This window comes from Fukomys damarensis, unplaced genomic scaffold (genome assembly GCF_012274545.1).
Source record: "Fukomys damarensis isolate Sample0158 unplaced genomic scaffold, DMR_v1.0_HiC HiC_scaffold_2, whole genome shotgun sequence".
Lineage (NCBI taxonomy): Eukaryota > Metazoa > Chordata > Mammalia > Rodentia > Bathyergidae > Fukomys > Fukomys damarensis.
This window is the reverse complement of record NW_022900914.1, coordinates 48,616,010-48,639,131: the sequence shown is the minus strand read 5'-3', so window position 1 is coordinate 48,639,131 and position 23,122 is coordinate 48,616,010. Positions and strand designations below refer to the sequence as shown.

Genomic DNA, 23,122 nt, shown 5'->3' with positions numbered 1-23,122 from the left:
CAGGACCAGTTTAATTAAAGTGGCCAGATTACCACTGGTTTCCTGTGCCAGTCATTCCAAATTTTGACATGGAAGCAGAATGTACCTACAAGGTCCCTGGTGGCTGAACAGAAAACATTGGGTAGATGCTCTTTCAGACCCCTTCTCGATGTACTTATGAGGTCATTAGACTTGAGAAGGGATGTGACCTCACCAAAACATCCCTCCCAAAGTCCTTGACGTCAAGATACTAAGTCTGATGGGAAAAACTCTGAGGCAAGAGAATGTGGAGATGGAAGAAGGAGATAAAATAATGCAACATCTCACATCAGAGAAGCCCTGGGAAACAAATAAGATGCCAGGAAAAAAAGGAAGTAACTCCATATATCCTAGCCACTTCTGGGATAAAGAATGCAACCACAGTGAAACCTCCAGGTAGAGGCCCTCTAGAAGAACTCACCCCAGGCCAGTAGAAAATTCTCTTTTATACCTCTTCGTGAGTGCACGTAGAGTCCAAATTGTGAATAAAACAATGGTGCCCATATAACTTACAAAGCTAAGTCTAAGTCTTAAGTTTTATTTAAATAACCTCCAGAACAGAGCAGGCCAATTGTGACCACATCTTCAAAACACCAATGAACCAAGCCAGGAAGGGCAAGCACACCTGCAGCCAGCTGCCAGCCAGTGTCATGTGTAGGACCTCTCAAAGGAAGCGGCCCCGGCCCCGGCCCCGGCCGGCTGCTGGAGGAGCATCCACGGTGGAGCGAGGGTTCTTGATAGTCTCATCAACAGACACGATAAGGCATGCAGCCTCAGAGGCTGCTGTCAGGGCATTGATCCGCACCATAGCAGGCTCCCACACGAAGGCTTCAAAGTTGTCAGCAATGTCTTCATTGTTGATGTCCACCCCATACCACATGCCTCCCTGAAAGAGCAGGAAAATGGGGAGGAGCAATAGGAAATGGCTCCCAAGTTTCTTCTTACATACTTTCCCAACACCAGGGATTGTCAGGAGTTGTGAAAGTTGAGGAAGATCACACAGGAATCTCTTCTCAACTGACTCCTGCCAACTACTTCCTTTCAACCCTGGACATGCTAATCACACACAAAAAAGCTCTGGGTCTCTCCCAAGAGGTGCTATTTCCAGTGCTGGCATCTCAGCTTTCTTTTTATCACAGAGAAGGCAATTACCCAGTTATACTGGGTTTTGTTCCAGCCTACCACTAGGGTTGAGTGTGCACACCCTGCATAAGCACAGCACATCCTGAGGGTCTAGCGCCATCTACCCCATCCCTGGACTGTGACAAGAGGAAGCACCCACCTGGGCATGCCGAGCCCGCAGTTTGTTCAAGATGTTTGTGGCATCGAAGCCAGCATTGTCACATAGCTGACGTGGGATAATCTCCAAGGCCTTGGCATATGCCCCAATCAATAGCTGCTGTTTTCCTGGAATAGTCCTTGAGTAATCCCGCAGGTACTTAGAGAGCTCCATCTCGATGGCCCCACCACCAGCCACCACTGAATCATTCTGCAGAAACCAGACCACCTTTCAATGCAAAAGGCACTAGGTGCAAGATCCAAGCTGGGCCACTCAGTAGGTTGTGGCCCAGAAAGAGAACACCTCATTCCTTCCCTCATCCCGAGCCCTGGAAGATCACACATGGCCCTTCTAGTACATCCCAACTTCAAGCTGGTAAACCATCAAGGTCACATGTAGCTTGAAGACACTGGCATAATCACCAGGATAGTTGGATCCACAATTTACTAACAAGAATAAGTCTTAGCCTGTAAGACAGCATGACCCATTTTTGAGGCTGAAGGTCAATTTCTCTACAATTTATGGAACAAATCAGCATCCTCCAAACCACCCCAAAAAGGTAGGTTACACAGGGAAGGGATCACCACACAAAGCTCAGGGTCTAATCAGCTAGGAAGGTAAAGTGGGCTGTGCGGGCAGAGGGCCACCATCAACCAGTACCTTGATGGCTCTTCTGACGATCATGATGGCGTCATGTAGGGACCTCTCTGTCTCCTCCATAAACTGCTCAGCACCACCGCGGAGGATGAAGGTGCAAGTCTTAGCCTTGGGGCAGCCAGTGAAGAAATTGTACCTACATCCAGAATGAAATCATACATGTATAAACTTTCTGCTGCCATCTTGTTGCGTCTATCCTCCCTGCCATGCCCTCCAAACACTCAGCAGCTGTTCTTTTATTCTTCACCCAGGCTGCCTGATCTCAACCACAAAGGCATTTTCTTTAAGGCACAATACAAGCTGCACACCACACCCAGGAGCTGGGAGAAGGCCAGACCCAGGCTGGCGTTGTGAGGTCAGTACACAAACAGCCTAGATGCATTCACCTTTCACCTCCAATCTGGGTCTCTTCAAACAGCTGGCAGCGGCCCAGCACATCTGCAGATAGAGCATTCACACTGGTCTGGATTGAGCCTCCACAGGCCTAAGGAGAAAGAAGACAAGGTCATCTAGTAGTGAAGGCTCACAAAAAGGCTAGGTGGCTTTCTGTCACCCAGTCTCCAAGCCATGTGGACTGTGCCAGCCCCCAGAACACTGTGCACTGGATAACCTGTCCTATCCCCTGACCCTGAGGCCACCTTTTCACACACCCTGATGAAGGAGCAGAAAACTGGACACAACTAAAACACATAAAGAGCAAGCAGGCCTAGTTAAAAGGAGACAGGAAATCCTTTCACTTTAGCTAAAGAAAGGGAAAACATCTGGCTAGAAGCAACACACTTTGAGCCTGTTTGGATGATCAGAGTCAGATTCCTACTAGATTCTCTCATAAAGCAGTTAGACAAACTTTAAAGCAGCTGTATTACTAGGTATATAAACACTCAGAATGGGGCACTTCCTGGTTTAAAAAAAAAAAAAAAAAGATACCATTACATCAGATATAAAAGAAAACCCTTCAGGGCTAAGAAGCTTGAGAAGCAGCCTGTCCAAGTTTGGTTACCATCATTGTCCTCTTCAAATCCTCCTCAGGTACCCGGCCGGCACAGAACATGTCCCGGTCGGCGAAGTACTGTGTGGCCACATCCCCAATAGGGAGTTTGGACAAGATAACTTTGGCTCCAGAATTATAGATCTTCTCCAATTTGTCATAGAGAATGTTCCACTCAGCATCAACAATTGCCTGATAATCCTAAAGAGACCCAGAAAAAGAAAGGATGTTTTGGGATAGACATTGGCACATATGGTTAGCTATAGTATTACCCTCCCATAATAAAACATACTGACTTATGTAAGAATTAACAAGGGTGAACAAAATAGTCACTCCTCAGTCCAAATGAACAAGGATGCTTGAAAAAGAACCAATACCACCTAATACTTTCAAACACAAAAACAGAAAATAATCTGGGCCAGCAAGCTACACTAGAACTGGCACTGTGAGGTATGAAAAAGTCTTGCTGGGGAATTCTAGCCTCTTCTGAGGTACTATACCAACAAACGTCCCAATGATAAGACCTCTCCCCAAAAGCCACTGTGGGCTGGGTGCCATTAACTCCAGAAGCAGCCTTGATAATAGCAATGACAGGAGCACAGAAACGCAGGAGACCCAGTCAAGAAGGGGAGAAGCCCACACCTGTCGAAGCAAGAGAGCCCAAATTCCAGGCCGACTGTGTAGCTGGACTAATTCTGCCAACCCCATCCTGTGGTCTAGAGAATAGTTAAGTATTTAAACAGGTCTTCCATATCCAAATTGCCTCAAGTTGAGGTCAGAAAAAGCACAGAATGAGACTAGTAGGCCTAGTATTTAGCCAATACTTGGGTTGCAGCAGGAAGATAGGGGACCCACAAGGAGCCTAAAAAGTAGAATTGGGCCTGAGACAGCCAAGAAGACTGGGGACCCTGACCCAGAGAGCTGCCCATTTTATGCCACTACCAGCTAGAGGACCTACCTCCACTGTATGGACTCTGATTTCGGCATTGTCCTTCTCAGCTTTCAGCTCGAGTTCAACATTTAATAAGGCGATTGTGGGGTTATTGTACTTTTTAGGTTGCATTTCAAACCCAGCATAAGAGAAAGTCTTCTTGAATGCAACACCAGCCACCAGCTGCGACTCCTGGTTAAAGGCACAAACAGTTCAATGGTTTGCTACCACCATGAAATAAGATCAAGCAGTGCTGCTGGAGAGACACAAGGAGTTCCTGAATCTGGTTCTCAGCACTGCCTCCCCAACCCCCAAAAGGTAGTTCTTGTCAATTCCTCTGAACCCAAGTTTTTATTTTACTTGTATAACAAAGCCTTCCTATTATGACAAAATTTGGGATAAATCTATTTTCTCCCTTAATATTGGGGATTATATCTAGTGCCTTCACACTGAGCTATATCCCCAGCCCTTTTTTATTTTGAGAAAGGATCTCACTAAATTGCTCAGGCTAGGCTCAAATTTATGCTCCTCTTGCCACAGGCAGAAGGGAAAGGGATGTAAAAAGAATTAAGATGTGTTATGTAGACATACCAATTCTCCATGAAGAATGTAATCATTAAATACTGCACACATGTATCGATAAAAACTTGTGCTGGGATTACAGGAGTGTGCCACTACCATGCCAGGCTAGGACAAATTGACTTTTCAAAAAAAAAAAAGTAACAAAATAATTTAGTTGCCTCTCCTCACCTTTTCTGAGACAGAGTCTCACTATGCAGTTCAAGCTGGCCTTGAACTCACTTATGTAGCCCAGGCTGGCCTCAACTCAGCCTCCTTCCACAGTGCTGGGATTATAGGCATGTGCTACCACACCTGGATTAGTTGTCTCTTTAGTGTGAACAAAATCATTCCATATGGTAAATCTGTTTGGACTATCCTTTGAAACACCTGCCAATGGATAACACTTATACTTACATTGAGTGACAGGCAAAAGGTCAGGCAGTTATGCTTTCCCATTCAAATACTAAACAGGCCCGACCCTGCTAAGGTTCCAAGTATAGCCATAGACTAGGTGGTTATGGTTAAGGCAGAAACCATGCAATGTTTTCTTTCTTCTGTCCTCAAGTTTTCTCCTACTGAGTGCATGCACACAAATACACAAACACACACACACACACACACACACACACACACACATACATATATACATCATATATATCACAGCATAAGTATTGTAGCCTAGAGGCTTCCTTTTTCCAGAAGACAAAGAGAGGGCTGGAGATTTAGCTCAGTGGTATCGCCACCTGCCTTGCAAGTGCAAGTACCCGAGTTCGATCCCCGGTACCAAAAAAAAAAAAAAAAAAAAAAGGAAAGCCAGAAGACAAAGGGAAAAGGCCATAAGAATCAATTTCTTTGCTGAAAAATACAACAGGTGAAACTCTTAAAGACATAGGTACAGGCAAAGACTGTGAAGAGAATCCTAATTGCTAAAGAAATAACATCAAGAGTCAACAAATATAATTATGTCAAATTAAAAAGCTTCTGATAAGAGTGAAGAGGCAAACTAGAAAAATTTTTTGCTAGGTACCTCTTGGATATAGGTCTAACATCTAGAATATAGAACTCAAAAAGTTACCCTCCACAAAAAGATCCAATGAGGGCTGGGGATTTACCTCAGTGGTTCCACCGCATGCCTCGCAAGCACAAGGTCGCAAGTTCAATCCCCGGTAAAGAAACAAACAAACAAACAAATCCCCAAAGAACAAAAAGATCCAATCAAAAACTGGGTAACAGGGCCAGAGATTTAGCTCAGTGGTGCCAGGTAATTCCCAGTACCAGAAAAACAAAACAAAACAAAAAACTGGGCAACCAAAAGGAATACCCTTTTCAGAAATAAAATAGCGCAATGCCACCATGCCTGCCTCACAAGCAAAACGTCCTGAGTTTGATCCCTTTTACCCCCACAAAAAAGTACAAAAGCTAATACATGAAAAATGTTCAAAATCTCTTGCAATTAACAAAATGTAAATTAAAATAATACTAATATTCCATCTTACTCCAGGAAAGAATGGCTATCATCAAAAAATCAAATAATAAATGCTGGTGAAGCTGGAGGCAGGGCATTTTACATTACTGGTGTGAATGTAAACTTGTGCAACCACTATGGAAATCAGTATTGAGATTCCTCAAAAACCAACAACTACAAATTCCATTTGACCCAGCTGCTCCCCTTCTGGGTATCTTCCCAAAAGAGTTGAAGACATCATGTTACAGTGACACATGCATACCCATGTTTATAGCAGCACAATCTATAATAGCTAAATAATGAAAGCAGCCTATAAATGAAAATGGGTAAATGGAAAAAAGAAATGTGGTATGTATACACAATGGAGTAACACTCTGCTATAAATAAAGGAGGCATAGGAAAATGGATGCACCTTGAGACCACAGGACTAAGTGAAGTAAATAAGACACCTAAGCTTAAATATCGCATGGTTTCTCTCTTATGAGAAACCCAAAGTTTAAATAAAGAGCAAAATAAAAGACAGATAATAAGAAAGGAGGAGAGAAGATATTTTGCAAATGGGAAAGAGACCAAGAAGATGGAAGGAGGTGAGAGAAAAGGGAGGGAAGGGGACATAAAGAATTAAAAAGCAGGGGCCGGGGAATTAGCTCAGCGGTTCGGTGGCCTGCCTTGCAAGCGCAAGGACCCAAGTTCAATCCCCGGTACCAAAAAAAAGCATTAAAAAGCATTATATACATGTATCAACTCCTCATGATGAAGATAATCATGTCATCATTAAGTACTAATATGGCCACTGTGTTCTGACTTGTACAGTGGCCCACTCTCATGCTGTAGGCTGTACTTTTCCTACTTTTACCAGGCCTAAGCTCACTCCGCAGAGCCTGTTTCCTTTCCTACCTTTAATAAAACCTTGCTACTGTTAAAACAAACAGCACTGCATACATACTAAAAAAAAACCAAAAAACAAAACAAACAAAAAAAACAGCACTGTACACCTACTAAAACAAAACAAAACAAGAAAAACCCCAGAAATTCTAGCCTGGTCTGGTGGCACAGAACTCTGGAAGACCAAGGCAGAAGAATTATAAGTTCTAGCCTACTTGTCAAATCAGCAACTTAGTGAGACCCTGTTTTAAAATAAACAAGAGACCTGGGGATATAACTCAGTGTGAAGATCTTGGGTTCAATCCCAGTAATGAAAATAAATCAGAAATTTTTTACAGTTGTCATCATGGATTTTCACACATTAATCACTACAGATCTGAGTTTCTATAGCTTGTCCTGTAACAGCTTCCTGTAAGATGGATGTAACAGGCATGAAAGAAGGCTGAACTCAGAACTGACTTTAGCCTATCATGAGACAGCTTCAAATCTCAGCTGTCTTTCTTACTTTAACTCTCATTCCATGAAGAGTAATCAGCAATCACTGACCTTTAGCTTCTTTGCCAGTGCTCACCTACAATCTTGTAGCCTCTCAATGAACAGTGTCTGCATCCAATTTGAGTTAGTGCCCTAAAAGGGTTAATAAGCTGAATCATGATGGATGGGCATAAATTAATCAAACAAAAAAGAAAGAGGTGTGCCAGGGATTTAGCTCTGTGGTTCCACTGTCTGCCTCATAAGCACAAAGACCTAAGTTTGATCCCAATACCAAAAAAAGAAAGAAGGAAGGAAGGAAGGAAAGAAAGAAAAAAAGAGAAGGAAAGAGGAAGGAAGGAAGGAAGGTGGGTGGGTGAGGGGATCAGTGTTGTGGAATAGGAAATGAAGTCTTCTGAAGTTGCCAGATATAGAGGGCAGGGACCAGTCAGTAAGGAGCAAGGTAGGAAGAGGAGGTGGTCTTATGACTTTATAAGCTAAGCTAACGCTAAAGCCTATCCAGTAGGCTTTTTCCAGAAGGCTTCACACAAATAAGTGAGAAACTTCACCCTGCCACACAAAGAGTGAAATTAGGGGATGCAAGATTGGAGAAAGGGTAACAATAGTCCTGGGAATGAGTAAAGAAATACTTAGCTAAGCATGATAGCACACACCTGTACTTTCATATTTTCAGTAGGCTGAGGCAGAAGGATTCCAAGTTTGAGGGTAGTCTAGGCAACTTATCAAAACTCTGTCTCAGAGCTGGCTTGCAATCACAAGGTCCTGAGTTTGATCTCCAGTACCAAAAGCAACAACAGTAACAAAAACAACAACAAACCCATGTCAAAAACAAAAAATAAATAACAAAAATCACAAAACCCTGTCTCAAAAATTTAAAAAGGGCTGGGGATGTATTTCAGTGTTCCCTGGGTTTAATTCCCAGTACCACACACACAGCCACAAATGCAAAAGAGAGAAGAGAAAGGGCAAGAAAGGGGAAGAAAGAGAAAGAAAAAAATAGTAAATTAGTAGGTAAAACAGTAAGAAATAATAACTACCACCATTTATTGAATTCTGGGTCAGCTTTTATGTTAAGTTTTAAATACATCTAACAAATGGGGGACAATCAGGGAAAAATACAAAGGGGGCTTAAGAGTCCCTGGTGTTCTCATGAGATAGATTATTAGCTCTAATCCAGGCATGGGGCACATACTTCTTAATTTCAGCTACTTGGAAGGTGAAAGGCAAGAGGATCACAAGTTTTCCGTAAGCCTAGGCAACTTAGCAAAACCCTCTCTCAAATTAAAAAATTTTTAAAAGTGAATGGAATTCTCAAAATAGTTACTTACCTAATATGCATAAGACCCTGGGTTCAATATCCAGAACCAAAAAAATAATTTAAAAAAAAATATATATATATAAAAGTAAATACAGCCTCAGTTGCATTAAATACATTTCAGGTGCTCAAGTGGCATATGCAGATTGGGTTATATCTGTCCATACTGGACAACTTATAAAGTTCCATGCTGACGTATTGGACAGTGCTAAGAGCTACACATGCTGATATGAATCAACTGCTAAAACATGGTATTAAATGGACTAAAGCTACTTACAGAATACTAAGTATTATAAGCAATTATTTGTGTCTAAAAACAGTACCTACATGCTTGTACATGAATTTAGCAATTCTAGGATACATATCCACAAATTGGTAATAGTGGCTACACTGGGGAGGGGGACTTTTACACGGTTTCAACTACATATCATCTGTCCAAGATAAATGAACAGAAGGGGGAGCCTGACCACAGAATGCAGACTGAAGAATGGGACTGAAGAATGGACTGAAAAATACCTCTCAGATTCATTAACTGGGAAGGTTGTAGTTTTTCTGAACTAGCCTTACCACAAGCACTGACATGGACAAGCAAAATTCTGAAGAATCAACCAACCAGTCCAATTTTTTAATTCTGTGAGTACAGAGGTTACAATAGTTATCTACAGTCACACCCTATAATAGCAGTATGAGGAAGTACAGCTCTCAAGTCTGACCTTCTCTGCAATGTGCATTTTCTCTGCACCAGTAGACCATGTGCCCTCCTCCCATTTCAAGCTGTCTGAAGGGCCAATGTGAAAGCAGAAGCTATGGAGAGAACCCACAACTGGTTTACCTCTAGGGCTCCACCCTGCACCTTCTTGATTCCAATCATTTTAAGCTGCAGCAAATCATCAAGCATCATCACGGCATCAACCACCATCTTAGCAAAGAAGGCTTTCTGGTGGGAGATCAACTTGGAGCTCAGAGCTGTCATGGCACACTTTTCCAGCAGCTTCCTCTGCTCCCTGGGACACAAGGGCAGAACCTCCATCAGGTCTTGAAAACCAAATCCCTCTTACCTCATTCTACTACAACAGAGGCTGTTCCCTTCCAGCCACTAAAAGCCCTTTCCAACATCACCTTCTGTATCTTCAGGATAGAATATCAGTGACAGATGGGGCTATAGTCAAAGACATCACATGTGACAGTTTTTCAACAGCCCCCCTTGTACTCTATTGGCTGGGTTATAGCTAAGGGTCTGACAATAGCGAAATAGGTGGAGACCCATACAGGGACTGCAACATGCTCCTTTGCATCCAATCTGGTGACAGGAAGTCAAAGTCCTGACAAAGGACTGAAAACTTACACTTTATCTTGCTTCTTGACCGTCACAGCAATCTCTTTGATCTTGTTAATTGCCTGCCACGAACAGAACCTGAGTAAGTCTCTCATGCCAAAGACACACTGGTGAAGTAGTGTTAATGTTACAACCCAAAACAGATAGTAAAAGGGAAAAGTAAGGCTAAGAGGAATTAAATTACTTATCTTAAATCATGAAATGAAGGTAAGAGGGTGAATAATAGATCCCAAGAGATGCTGTGAAGTACTTAATAAAAACAAAACAAAACATACTTCATGGTAGAATGTGTATCTAGCAAGTGTGAGGCACTGGGTTCTAACCCTCACACCATACAGCTCTCCAAGCCCTTATTGCCCCCAACTGCCACAAATAAATAACTATAATTTACTAAAAGGCTTTATATACATAATCTACCAAACTGACTCTAACCTGAGGCTTTATCTTATTAAATAACTAAACAGTAGAAATGAGATTCTTACGGAGAAGTCAGAAGTGACCAAATAACCCTGTTCCACAGTTTCTCCACACCACTGTCAAGACATTCTCCTCACTAAAAGAAATCTGAAATGCCAGACACAAGGCCAAGTGAGCCAGTACTCTCATACCAACTGTGTGGCTGTGCGGAAAGCTCGGATGATGATCTGAGGATGCAAACCTTCCTCCACGTATGGTTTCACCTGCTTCAGAAACTCTGCAGCCAGCAGGGTCACTGAGGTGGTACCATCACCAACCTGGAAGAGGATGACGGAAAATGTTTTCTAATGTTTAGGCAACAAAACTCTGGAACTCCATTTTTAAGCAATCTACCTATGACAATGGGCACTCTTTCAATGGGTGTCAAGCTTTTTCTGGAAATACAGGTTTTTTGCAACAAATACAAACTGACAGTACTTACGCATCTACCTTATCAAATAGTCCTGGGCTACAAGATTAATTCCCCAGAAAAGCCCTGTTCTCTATTAAATAGACAATCAAATGTTCTCAAGATATCAAGTCAAACGTGAATTAATTGAGGACCTTCATTACTATGTACAAGGCATTATAATAAGACAGTCCTTGTTATTCTTATAACACAAAGCTTACATGAAAAAATGACCACAATAACAAAAAGCACAAGATAAACACTCTTTAAGGAACATGAAGTACTTCAGGAGTTTACAAAAGGCTAATTTTCAGCCAAATCCTACTCCTAGGACCAACCAATGTTCCTATATTTCAAAAATTATACGTAATAAACAGATTACTAGAATTCTAATCTTCCTTAGATGGTGCTTTTCTGTGATGGTATCCAAACCCTATTTTTAATGGAGACTAAGAACAAGAGCTTTTAAGAAAATTGGCTAGTGTTCCGCCACCTGCCTAGCAAGCGAAAGGACTCAAGTTTGATCCCCGGTACCAAAAAAAAAAAAAAAAGCTGGCTAAGCTCTCACTGGGAAGGAATGTTTTTCTTTTCTTTTAGGAATTTATTTTTAACTCACTTATATTCATTGTGTAAGATAAATTCTCAAGGGGAAAAAACGGGTTACTATAGAGAAGAGTTGAAGCTGTCAAATTTCTGGACAGGAAGATATTATTCCCTTGTTGAATATATTAACACATCAAGTCCAGACCTGTAGTTTAATTTTATATAAGCCATACTGTTGTGTAAACTGTGTCCTGATAAACTATTGTTTTTGTTTTGTTTGATGCGGGGGGATTCTTTTGGAGACAGAATTTTGCTATATAGTTCAGGCTAGCATTAAACTCTAAAATCCTCCTGCCTCAGCCTCCAAAGTGCTGGGATTACAGGCACACACCACCATGCCCAGCTTATTAAGACTTTTAATATAACTTTAGAACATACCTATAAATAATGTGTAGTACTACAAATGAAAAACTGGTCTCTCTTGACATTTACTGTATTATTAAAACATCAATGTCAAAAAATGATTTTGGGGCCAGGGATTTAGCTCAGTGGTGCTGCACCTGTCTGGCAAGTGCAAAGGTCCTGAATTTGATTCCTGGCGCGCACACACAAAAAGATTGCTAATACCACTGAAATGCACACTTTAAAAGATAAGACTGGGCTAGGGATATAGCTCAGTGGCACTGTATCTGCCTGTCAAGCACAAGGTCCTGAGTTCAATCCTAAGTATCCCCCCAAAAAAACATAAGACTGTTTTCAGTTTCCAGCCTCATTTTACAAGGTGATTAACAGATTAAGACACTATTTACTTAGCAACTCATAAACATCACCCAGGACTGGATTAAACTAGATTTAAAAACTAAATCTAAACTAGATTTAGTTTTTAGGTTTTGTTTTTGTTTTTTTCTTTTTTTTGATACCAGGAATTGAACTAGGGACCTTCCACTCGCAAGGCAGGCAGCAGAACCACTGAGCTAAATCCCTGTCCCTGGTCTTTAGGTTTTTGACCCAAAGACCACTGCCATTTAAAATGTGTTAATGAGCTGTGTGTGCATGGTGATCCCAACACTTGAGAGGCTGAGGCAGGAGGATAGATGTGAGTTCAAGACCAGCCTGGGCTACATAGTGAGTTCCAGGGCAGTCTCAACTACACAGTGAGACCCTGTCTCAAAAACAAAAAAGAACAAACAATAAAATGTGTTAATGAGCTGTGTGTGCATGGTGATCCCAACACTTGAGAGGCTGAGGCAGGAGGATAGATGTGAGTTCAAGACCAGCCTGGGCTACATAGTGAGTTCCAGGGCAGTCTCAACTACACAGTGAGACCCTGTCTCAAAAACAAAAAAGAACAAACAATAAAATGTGTTAATGGATATAAAAAGCTGTATGTAATAGAACAGTATACATTTTTAAAGATTACTAACTTCTAGTATTTTTACAAGCATACATTTCTTACATAAAGAAATTAAAATACAGCAGAAAGCAGCATGTATCTCAACCACCATTTAAATACATATGACGGATTTTCCTACCTCAGCATCTTGGGATTTGGCAATGTCCACTAAAGTCTTTGCTGCAGGATGGACGACATCAAGAAGTTTCAAAATTGTGGCCCCATCATTAGAAATTGTTGCTTTGCCTTAAGAGAAAAACAACAACAAAAAAAACTGAAGTACCTTTTTAAAATTCTGTCTTCTATCTGGACTTGGAGTCCACTTTTCATTGAGATAAGACACAAGGGATCAGAGTTGGAATGTAAAGATTAATCTGATTTTATAGAGTTAGCTCTGTGTACAATAAGCTAAATCACAAGCTTTTAAAGATCATGCGCTTCTGATTTTCTTTGAACACCAATTAGTACAACTAAATCGGAAGCAGAAAAATGTTTTAAATGACATAAATAACTAGATATTCTTATCACATTATCAATTAGTAGACTAAAAAACAAAAGGGCTGCCGGGCATGGTGGCGCACGCCTGTAATCCCAGTACTCGGGAGGATGAGGCAGGAGGATCACTGTGAGTTCGAGACCAACCTGGGCTACACAATGAATTCCAGGACAGTCTGAACTACATAGTGAGACCCTGTCTCAAAAAACAAAAAAAATAAAATAAATAAAAAACAAAAGGGCAATTTTCTTCTTGTCTTGGCAACATGATGCAACGTATGTTACTGAGAACTCCAGCTGGTTCTATTTCACATTTCTAAACCCCATTTTTCTTCTAGGCACCAGGATCCTAAGACCAGGTTCTCCCATATATTCCTGAAAGGGCTCAGTGTGATGGTTAATTTTGTCAGCCTGATTAGTTTCAGAGACATCTAGACTGGTAAAACACATTTCTGGCTGTGTCAGGGTGGATCATTAGGCCGTGAACTCAGGACTCTATCTGTTCCCTGGCCTCTTCCAAACTCTCTACTTCCTGTCCCCCATGAGTTTCGCAGCTTTCCTCCACCATGATTTTTCTGCCTTAGAGCCACCTTACCATGCATAGACTGAAACCTCTGAAAACCATAAGTGAAAAGAAAGCTTTTCTCCTATAAAATGTGCATGTCAGGTATTTTTAACCCAGCAATGAAAAGCTAATACTCTCAGCTTTAGTGAGGAATCCCTTAGAGACCTTACAAGTGGTAGATTTGTGAGTCAGCCTGCTATTCTCAAACACTCCTCAGATACCTATCCCCTGCACATATGCTTGAGGAACCCTATAGACTTACCTCGGCCATCCACAATAAGCTTGTCCATGCCACGGGGACCCAAAGTGGTTCTTACAGCCTCGGCAATCACCTGGCAGGCACTGATGTTACTCACAAGCTGTGGGATGCCTTGGGAGCTATCAGTCCCCTCTTTCAATAATATAACTGGTGTGGGCTAGAAAAGAAAGTGCAAGGGACTGCTTTTAATAATCATCTATTACAACATGTACTAATAAAATTTAAAAAAAATTTAAGAATCTATTACAAAAATAAAGAATTAAGATATAGCATGTATTCCCTATGATAAATGTGATCATTATATATCTAAAATGTACCAATAAGGGCCAGGAATTTAGCTCAGTGGTTCGGTGGCCTGCCTTGCAAGTGCAAGGACCCGAGTTCAATCCCCGGTACCAAAAATAAATAAATAAAATAAAATGTACCAATACAATTAATAAGAAATAAAAAACATGCATATTTTTTTTAAAACCTATTACAATCAGAATCAAAGGGAGAAAGAGAAGGAAAACTGCTCACCACTGAGCTAAATCCCTGGCCCACCTGGGGAGCTTTCTAAACCACGATCTCCACTGTCCACAACAGCCGTTCTCCAACTACCCCTATTCCAGAATAGACTATAACCTACCTGGCAGGTGTGCAGGACAAGAAAATGGTTTGTAAAGCATTGATCTAGTCTACAAAAACAAATTTTGGGTTCACCAGTTCCCAGCCCAATGAACATAGCCTTTTCAACTTCTGACCTTTTTCTCAGTACTGAGGTTTAGGTCACAGCCCAGGAGGAAGCAGCAGGCCCTGCTCAAGGTTCACCCCCAGCAAAACATCTGCTTATTTGTGCTACAGCTCAATCTCAGAGAAGCAGAGGGGGCACCGGTACAGTGCACAAGATGCTAACAACATGAGGTGCTGTTTTGGACTGTCCAGCAGGTAGCCTTAGCAGTGACTTTCAGCTAGAGTATAGGAAAGCAGACAGAGTAACAAACAGCACCGTCTTTCCTTGCAATACAACACATCTTATTTATTCCATGTTTCCATCTGTCATGCTGGCTCCATACAGCTTCTATGTGACTGATTTCAATCAGATTTTCCAGTAATGTTTCTCTTTCCCTTTTGTTCTGGGTTCCAAAAGAGTCATTAACCCTGTAAGGGCTTCAATTGCAGACCTGGTTCAGAAACTCTGGGAAGAAATAAGTTTGTTCTAAGGTCCTCCTTAGATATCTTTCTTCTCATGACCAGCAGCATGAAGAGTAGACAGCAAACTACAGCTCTATTCTGCAACCAAGCCCAAACCTGAGATAAGCACTATCCTGATATTTCAACGTCTGACTGATTTTGTGTGAACCAAAATGTAGTAAGGGGAAATACAATTCAACACACTGTCAGTTATGTGCTAGTGGCTGTGACGCAAATGCATTTCTTACTATGGAGTGCAATAAAAGTGCGAAGGCCACTGACCTTGTCCACCCCTAGGGGTACTTAAGTTACTGAGCAAGGAAGAAGAAAGACACAAGACAGCAAAGGGCTGTCCCAGCTTAACAATAAGGAGGAACTCACATTCCAGAAAAAGTCTACGACACATGAACCTGATACTGTATTAACTGGGCAATTCAGGCCGGGGATTTAGCTCAGTGGTTCTGCTGCCTGTCTTGCAAGCACAAGGTCCAGAGTTCGATCCCCAGTACCAAAAAAATTAAAAAAAAAAAAATTAACTGGGCAATTCCTTAACAGATGCAACCCTCCTGGCCAGTATACCTGAAGAGGAGTAAGCAAGAGATTAGAACAAAGCTCAAGAAGCAGGCAGTGGGTAGATAACACACGTAGCTGAGACTGGCCAGGGCAAGAAGTTTAGATTTTTATTCCTAGAAAGAAAGGCATCCCTGGAAAAGCTCTTAGCAGAGAAATGGCATGCTGTGATTTATGTTAAAACCAAACAAAAACCACTACAGAAAATGGGTAAAAGGCAAGATAAAATATGTAAATGCATAAACAGGGGCTGGAAAGATGACCCAAGAAACTCTAACAAGAGGGGGATACATCAACTGATGAATGGATAAAAAAGATGTTTTTTTAATACAATGGAGTACTACTCTGCCATAAAAAGGATAAGCTTGAGACATTTCAAGGTAAATGGGTGCACCTTGAGACCATACTCTTAAGTAAAATAAATCAGGCACACGTTTAAATACCACATTGTTTCTCTGGTGTGAGAAACCACAAGTGTGAATAAGAACCAAAATGTGTAATTGTGGGAATTGAGGAAGAAAATGTTCAAATGAGAAGGGGAACAAGAGGGAAGAGGGGAGAGCGAGAATTTGGCTCAGTGGTTCCACTGCCTGCCTCACAAGCACAAGGACCTGGGTTCGATCCCTGGTACAAAAAAAAAAGAAAAAAGAAAAAATGGAAACAAAGCTTTTGTAAATAAGGAGGGGAAGAGGTTGAAGGGAGGGGAGGGGAATGTAAAAAAAGAAAAAGCAAAATATATCATATACAAGTACAGATTCCCTGTGATGAGTGTTGGCATTATGCATATCTAAAATGTACCAGGGGGCCAGAGATTCAGCTCAGTGGTCCCATGCCTGCCAAGCACAAGGTCCAGAGTTTGACTCCTGGCACTAGGGGAAAAAAAATCCAAAATGTACCAATAAAATCTGTACTGTTAAAAAAAAAAAAAAAGAGTGAGGGTAATTTAATACATTACCCAAAAAGCCTTTTTAAAGAATACCTGTTGGGCTGAGGATTTCACTCAGTGGCATCACTGCCTGTCTTGCAAGTGCAAGGTCCTGAGTTTGATCCCCAGCATGGGGTGTGTGTGGGGGGATACTGTAACAAGACTTTTTGCAAGTGACAAGGACCAAGGATACAAGGGAGGGGAAAGGAATTACAAAAAAAAAAAGAATTAAGACATGATATATACATATACCAACTCTCCATGATGAAATGTAATTATTACACTGTAATAAAACATGTAGCAATAAAAATTTAAAAATATTTAAAATTAAAATAATTTAAAAATACAGTGGCTTTTCTTTCTTTCTTCTTGTCAGTATTGCTATCTATGGGATCAAATACAGGACTAGAGGGAAAACTCTTTCGTTTTCTTGGAAAGTCTAGGTCTGGTAACAGCATTCTTTTGGGCCCTTCAGAGATCCTGAGTCTTCAGTAAGGGAAAATCGTGTCTCCCAAAAATCTCACCTTCTCTCGCTTCTGCTAAATCATTCCTTGGGGCACCCTCAAGTTTCCTGTTTCTACCCTTGTCCTGGATGGAATCTTACACTTCAAAATTAAAAACCAACTTAAATCAAATCCTTTCTTAACACTCTCAACAAGTTCTTTTGCCTTTTAATGGGCTAACAAATCCATTGCTTCTATAAATGTATTCTTGCTTCTACTTCCAAGCTGTTCCCCCATCTGTAAGTTCTACCAAAACCATTTCCTTCACACCAAACCAGCAATCCAAAGACCCAATTCTTCCAAAACTTCTCTCTAGAACAGTAAACAAGGGCATCTGGAACAGAAATCCCGTAACTGTTTCCCCTGGCTTATCACCTTTATATCAACACCCATCTTCCCAAGGGTAAAGAAGATAACATTACTTTTACAGAGCCAGAATTTGGCCACAAATGAAGAAATACTAAGTAGCTTTTGGTACTGAAAATTCAACTGTTACCTGGAAATGCATGTATAAGCTATGAAAGAAGATAGCACTAGCTTTTTTAGTTTTTGTTTTTTTTGAAAAACATTGGCAGAAGAGTGGCCCTAAATTTCCTAAAATCTTTAACACAAAGCCAGGATTGCAAAGCAGCTGGACCACACAGTCCTCAAGTTCCCTATAATATGTAGGAGCTAGAGATGGCAAATTGGGGAAGAGAAATCCTATAGAGAAGAGCCAGCAGAGTTGGCATAAGCCAAGCTGGGTCAAGGACGATGGGTTCTCTCCTTAGTTCTCCAGCAGCAGGCACTGTTATGGCAAACCCATCTTCTACCCTCTAAATTACTTTCAATCTCTCATATTTACTCCTCAGTACTTTGCCAAGGAAGTTACAAAAGACCTTGCAGTTTCAGTTTAATGATCTTCCTCTTCATCCTCATATATCTCAGCACTTGGGAGGTTGAGGCAGGAGGATCAGCGTGAGTTCCAGCCTAAACTGAGACTATGACTAAAAAAAAGGCAGTGTGTATATGCCAAAGCACACACAAAGGCCGGGATATATATTATGTCCAAGCTATCCCAAAGTCACAAGATTGTTTCAGGTGATCTTTTAACCTCTTTCCATCATAGAAGGCTTCAAGAATACCAGGGACAAATTTCATAACAACACAGAGAACTCCTGGTGATAGAAGATTCACATTCCAAGAGATACCCAGCAAGGAAATGAATCAGTCTGACAGCAATTATCAGTTCAGGTAAAACTCAAGTGTGGTGGTCTGGATCCCTTGGGTGATGGGTTTTTCCAGAGCATAGAGAACTTTGGTTGATTTCCAGTTGTCTGAAAGCCAATGAAAGCTCTTACAGTAGCCTTGGCTGCACGACATATTACAGGGAGAAAAGGAGGCAACCAATTGCTTAGCTAATACCTGCTGAAAGCTTAATACTTGCTAGCCACTTTACATGTTTAATTCATTTAATCTCATATAACAATATTTATTGCTATTCCCTCTGAGATAAAAAACGGATGAAACAGGGTCCACTACACTGGGATAGTAGTAGGACAGGATGCTGAAATAACAAAATAAACTCCTGGGAGAAATAAACTATTCACTTTCATATTTCAACAGACCTTATATGAGACTCTAAGCCCTCTAGCTTCGCTTCCTTTTTTTTTCTGAGACAGGTTCTTGCCATGTAGTTCAGTCTGGCCTTGAATTCACAGCAATTCTCCTGCCTCAGCCTGCCTAGTGCTGGGATTACAGGCATGTGCCACCACACCTGCCTCCACTTCCTCAAGTCAATTTAAAGTCACTAACTGTAGGGTTCACATAGTTGGAACATATAGTTAGTTGCTACAGATAGCACCCCTGGCCAACTGCCTGAGTTACTTCCCAAGAATTTAAAGCTGCTTTTGATGAGAATGCTGAATCTTTGCTTGGGCCTACAGATACCTGATAGATGACTAAAGTGGGATAAAAGGCGTGGCATCTGTCTATAATGTGTCTGTCCCCTTTGTTCTCTTAACTCTTCAGTCAGATTCTACTTAACTCTGCAGGTGGACATGTTGATCATTTAAGAAATGTTTCGAACCAGGGACAGTGGCATATACCTGTAATTCCAGCACTCTAGGAGGCTGAGGCAGTAGCTCAAACCCAGCCTAGACAACTTAGGAGACTGTTTCAAAAACTTTGAAGAAAAATTGCTTCTCAGCCTTTTGGCTAAAATCAAGTGTAAGAGCAGCAAGATATATCACCTACAAGTACAAATTCACTGTGATGAATGAATGTTATCATTATGTATATCAAAAATGTACCAATAAAAAGGTTTTTGTTTTTTGGGGTTTTTTTTGCTACCAGGGACCTTGCGCTTGTGAGGGCCAAAGCACCACTGAGCTAAATCTCTGGCCTGATTAAAAAAAATTTTTTTAAAGGGCTGGGGATGTAGTGCACAGGTTTGTTTCAATCCCCAGTATACCATACACAAGCGTATGAACACACACAAGGAAAAAAATGTTTTTTATTACTATAATACCAGGTTGATTTGGCCTATTGCCCATTGAAGCTGTTACATATTTCTACCCTGCTCTCTGTTGTCAGTCTCAAGCACTACCAGTCCTTCGGCCCTATCATAAGAACATTTATGCAAAACAATGATACCAACTCTAAGAGTAACTGCAGTTCCTGAGCAAAGTTGACTGCCTGTTAGCCCATCCATCAATTACAAAGCTAGGATGTTTGTTACAGGATAATGGTGCCAGATAAAGAGTCAATAGCCTCTAGGAGGATCTAGGAGTTGACTGAACACCAGGGGGTCCGTCCATGTCCATCACAAAAAGAAACATCTTTTGGAACCATGCTCCAGGCCAATAGAAATCACTTGACTTTAGCTCACCCCAGGAAACCAATAAAAACCTGCTACTCTCTTCTTTTCAACTGCTGATTCCCTTTAACCAAAGCCCTGGTTTGGCTGAAGCCCCTTTCCCTTAATAAAGCTTTCTCTGCAGGAGCTCATATACTTGCAACACTTTACCCAGCCTTGTTTCTATCATCTGTGAGTCAAAAATCTGTTCGTCTGGTATCACCAGAAATTAGATGACATGCTCAAAGTCACACAGCTATATATAGCAGAGTACTGTATTATAAACACAGTACACAATCATTCATTGTGATTCCAGCATCCTTCATCTAACTGCTACATGTTAACAACTACATTATATTGTACTGCCTGGGCACAGAGACTAAGAAAAATAGGTAATGTTTCTTGGTGTGATGGCACCCACATGTAATTCCAACACTCAGAAGGCTGACACAGAGAGATCACAAGTTCAAGGCCAGCCTGGCTACACAGGGAGTTGCTGGCCTTACTACTAGTGAGACCTTGTTTCAAAAAGTAAAAACAGAACAACAAAAAAAGAAAATAAAAATAGGCAATGTTGCACAGAAACTGAAAAAGGGCAGTAACATGAGTAGGAAGGGGAGAGGGAGTACAGATAAATGCTTCTGAAGAAGTTTCTTCTACCTCGAGTACAAGCTGGATTCACAAGGCAGTAGTAGCAGAAGGAACGCCTAACAGATGAAATCTATTAGGACAGGGATAAGCTGCAGAAGAACAGAGTACAAAGAGGAATTATTAAACCAAAATAAACCGGGTGCGGAGGCACATGCCTGTAATCCTAGCCCTTGAGAGTCTGAGGGGAGAGGGCAGCCGCAAGTCCGAGGCCAGTCTGGGGTACACAGCGAGATCAAGGCCAGCCTGAACTAAATAGCAAAACCCGATCTCAACCCCTACCCCCCAAATGAGTTTAATGAAGCACGAATGCACAAGATTTTGCCATCCAACACCTCCTTAGAATCTGACCCTATTTAGTAATGACCCAGGCATCGAGACCCACGGAAGGTATCTGAGATTCTTGGAGCGTGCGGGTAGGGGGGCTGGGGAAGGTGATAAGAGTTAGAGAAACTTTTAGGCTCCAACACCGACATCGCTTGCACACACACAGTTCTCTGGAAAACAGCCAAATTTAGGTAGCCAACCAGAAAATCCTGTCTAATGTCAACAACAGTCAGAGCCCTAGTCTTTCCACCTGATATGTCCCCATCTGCCTTGCCCATTCTTCTGGCTGCGAGGCTGCACCTTCAGAAACCAGCTGGGCTTGGTACATTCAAAAGGCATTATACACTCACTTATTTATTGTCTGAGCAAGTGAGTGAATGAATTCACGAACAAGTGTAGACTGTTTCCATGCACGCAACCTCGGGCAGGCTAGAGGACAGCAAGCAACCACATTAAGACGGCGAAGTTGTGCAACATTAGGCCTAACGCTGTCTCTGCGGGTTGTAGAAGCACAAACCTTTTACATCCCGCACTTCCTCAGCCAGGCCGGGTTTTCCAGGCCGGGGTTTCCACTCCGGCTGCTGACAGTGTACGCACGTTTGACCCGCACTAATTTCACACAGGTCCGGATTCTGGGAGAGCTCGAAAAAGGAGCCCGAGACGTGGGTTCGCGGTCTGCAAGCGCCCTGGGATCTGTAGTCCTAGGCCCGACCGGGTCCTGGAGCACATAAAGCCATCACGGACGACTCCTGCTCTATGGCCGGGCCGAAACAGGCCGCGGCAGACCGGCATCGCCCTCATGCCTGGGAGTCGGAACAAGCTCAGAGGCAAACGACTGAAGAGAGTCCTACCGTGCAGGCCCCGGCTGGGCGGCGCCAACCACAGACCAGACTGCAGTGGATGGCGATGGATGCGCGAGACGATACTCACCATCATTTTGGCAACTTCTTCAGGGAACCGCTACTCCTCTCTTCTCCGTGTTAGGGCCGCCCAGATATCCCACAATTCCCCGCGCTAAAGAAGTCCCCAGAAGCTTCGCCAAGCCGTTGGATCAAAAGAGGAAGGAACGAGCCACTTCCGCCACTCTATGGTTCACTACCACAGAGTTGATGTGGCTAGAAGAGCAAAAGGCTGGGCCTCCGGGGCACTCTAGCGCTAAGCGCTATTTATCGAGGCTGGATTACGGGTGTGCAGCTTTCTCTTTGGACGTGCAGGATCTTTGCTCGGTTCCCTTCTGCCCTTGAACACCAAATCAAGACATGCAATAAACGCAAACATTTATTGAACGCCGAGTGTGGGACAGGCGTATGCTAAGTAAGCACATTACTCATTTAACGCTGAACAACCCTAGCGCGTTGGTACTGTCAATTGTGCCCACATTAAGAGATAAGGCTGAAAGGTTAAGGAAGGTGTCCACAGTCGCGGATGCACAGCAGATGGGAAAGAAGGCGTGGGAAACTGGCTTCAGAGCAGGCTGTCTGGCTGATGTCGTTGCAGGTGAGGTGCATCAAGCCGCGGCCCCAGAACCTGCCAACTGTGAGGGCGCAAGCAGTGGTGGAACTGGGCCGAAGGCCACCTGGGCGCTAGACGAATACTTTCCCCCCAGGAAGCGTGGGGGAGGAAGCGGCTACCTTTGGCTGAGGAAAGAGGTCGTTGACCCAAGCAAGAGCTGCAGGCCAGGACTTTTGGCAGCTGAAGAACTCCTTGCCAGCCTGCCACCCTTTCTCCATCCTCCCCGGCCTGCCCACTGCCAACCAGGTCCTGGAGAGTGGACTCTATACAGAGAAACGCGGGGGCGGTGCTGGGGTGAGGGCCAGCAGTTGCTTGTTAAGAGTTTAGGCCAATCAGCCCTTGGCTCCACTTCTCTCGGCCAATAGAAAGTGGGCTAGAGCGCAAAGGCGGAAAGTGCAGCTTCATGAGCAGGCTTTATAGCCAATCATCCGTGGACCTCGTTCTCATCTGCCAACCAACGAAGAGAGCGAGTCTAGGGGCGGGAGGCCAGAGCAGCTGTCAGACTGAAGTCCGGCGAGCTACGCGCGGCTGGACAGCAGGAAGAAGCGCGGCGCCGGGCCGGGTCCTGGAGATGGTCCCCG

At 42.6% G+C, this 23,122-nt stretch overlaps 2 protein-coding genes across 2 annotated transcripts in view; one reads left to right on the top strand and one right to left on the bottom strand.

Moving 5' to 3' along the window:
- Positions 1-536: 536 nt before the first annotated feature.
- Cct7 (chaperonin containing TCP1 subunit 7) lies at positions 537-22,787 on the bottom strand. Its single transcript, XM_010609597.2, has 12 exons — positions 21,960-22,787; positions 14,051-14,204; positions 12,868-12,974; positions 10,536-10,661; positions 9,937-9,989; positions 9,424-9,595; positions 3,901-4,065; positions 2,955-3,143; positions 2,341-2,438; positions 1,958-2,090; positions 1,301-1,507; positions 537-904 (listed from the first exon to the last, which is right to left on the bottom strand). Exons 1-12 carry the CDS (start codon positions 21,963-21,965, stop codon positions 683-685), a joined length of 1,632 nt encoding a protein of 543 aa, XP_010607899.1. The 5' UTR covers positions 21,966-22,787; the 3' UTR covers positions 537-682.
- Positions 22,337-23,122, top strand: part of Pradc1 (protease associated domain containing 1) — a 5,605-nt gene continuing 4,819 nt past the window's right edge. The window contains exon 1 of the mRNA XM_010609813.3: positions 22,337-22,835. Within this exon, the coding sequence (XP_010608115.1) occupies positions 22,337-22,835 (499 nt within the window). The remainder of the gene's footprint in view (positions 22,836-23,122) is intronic.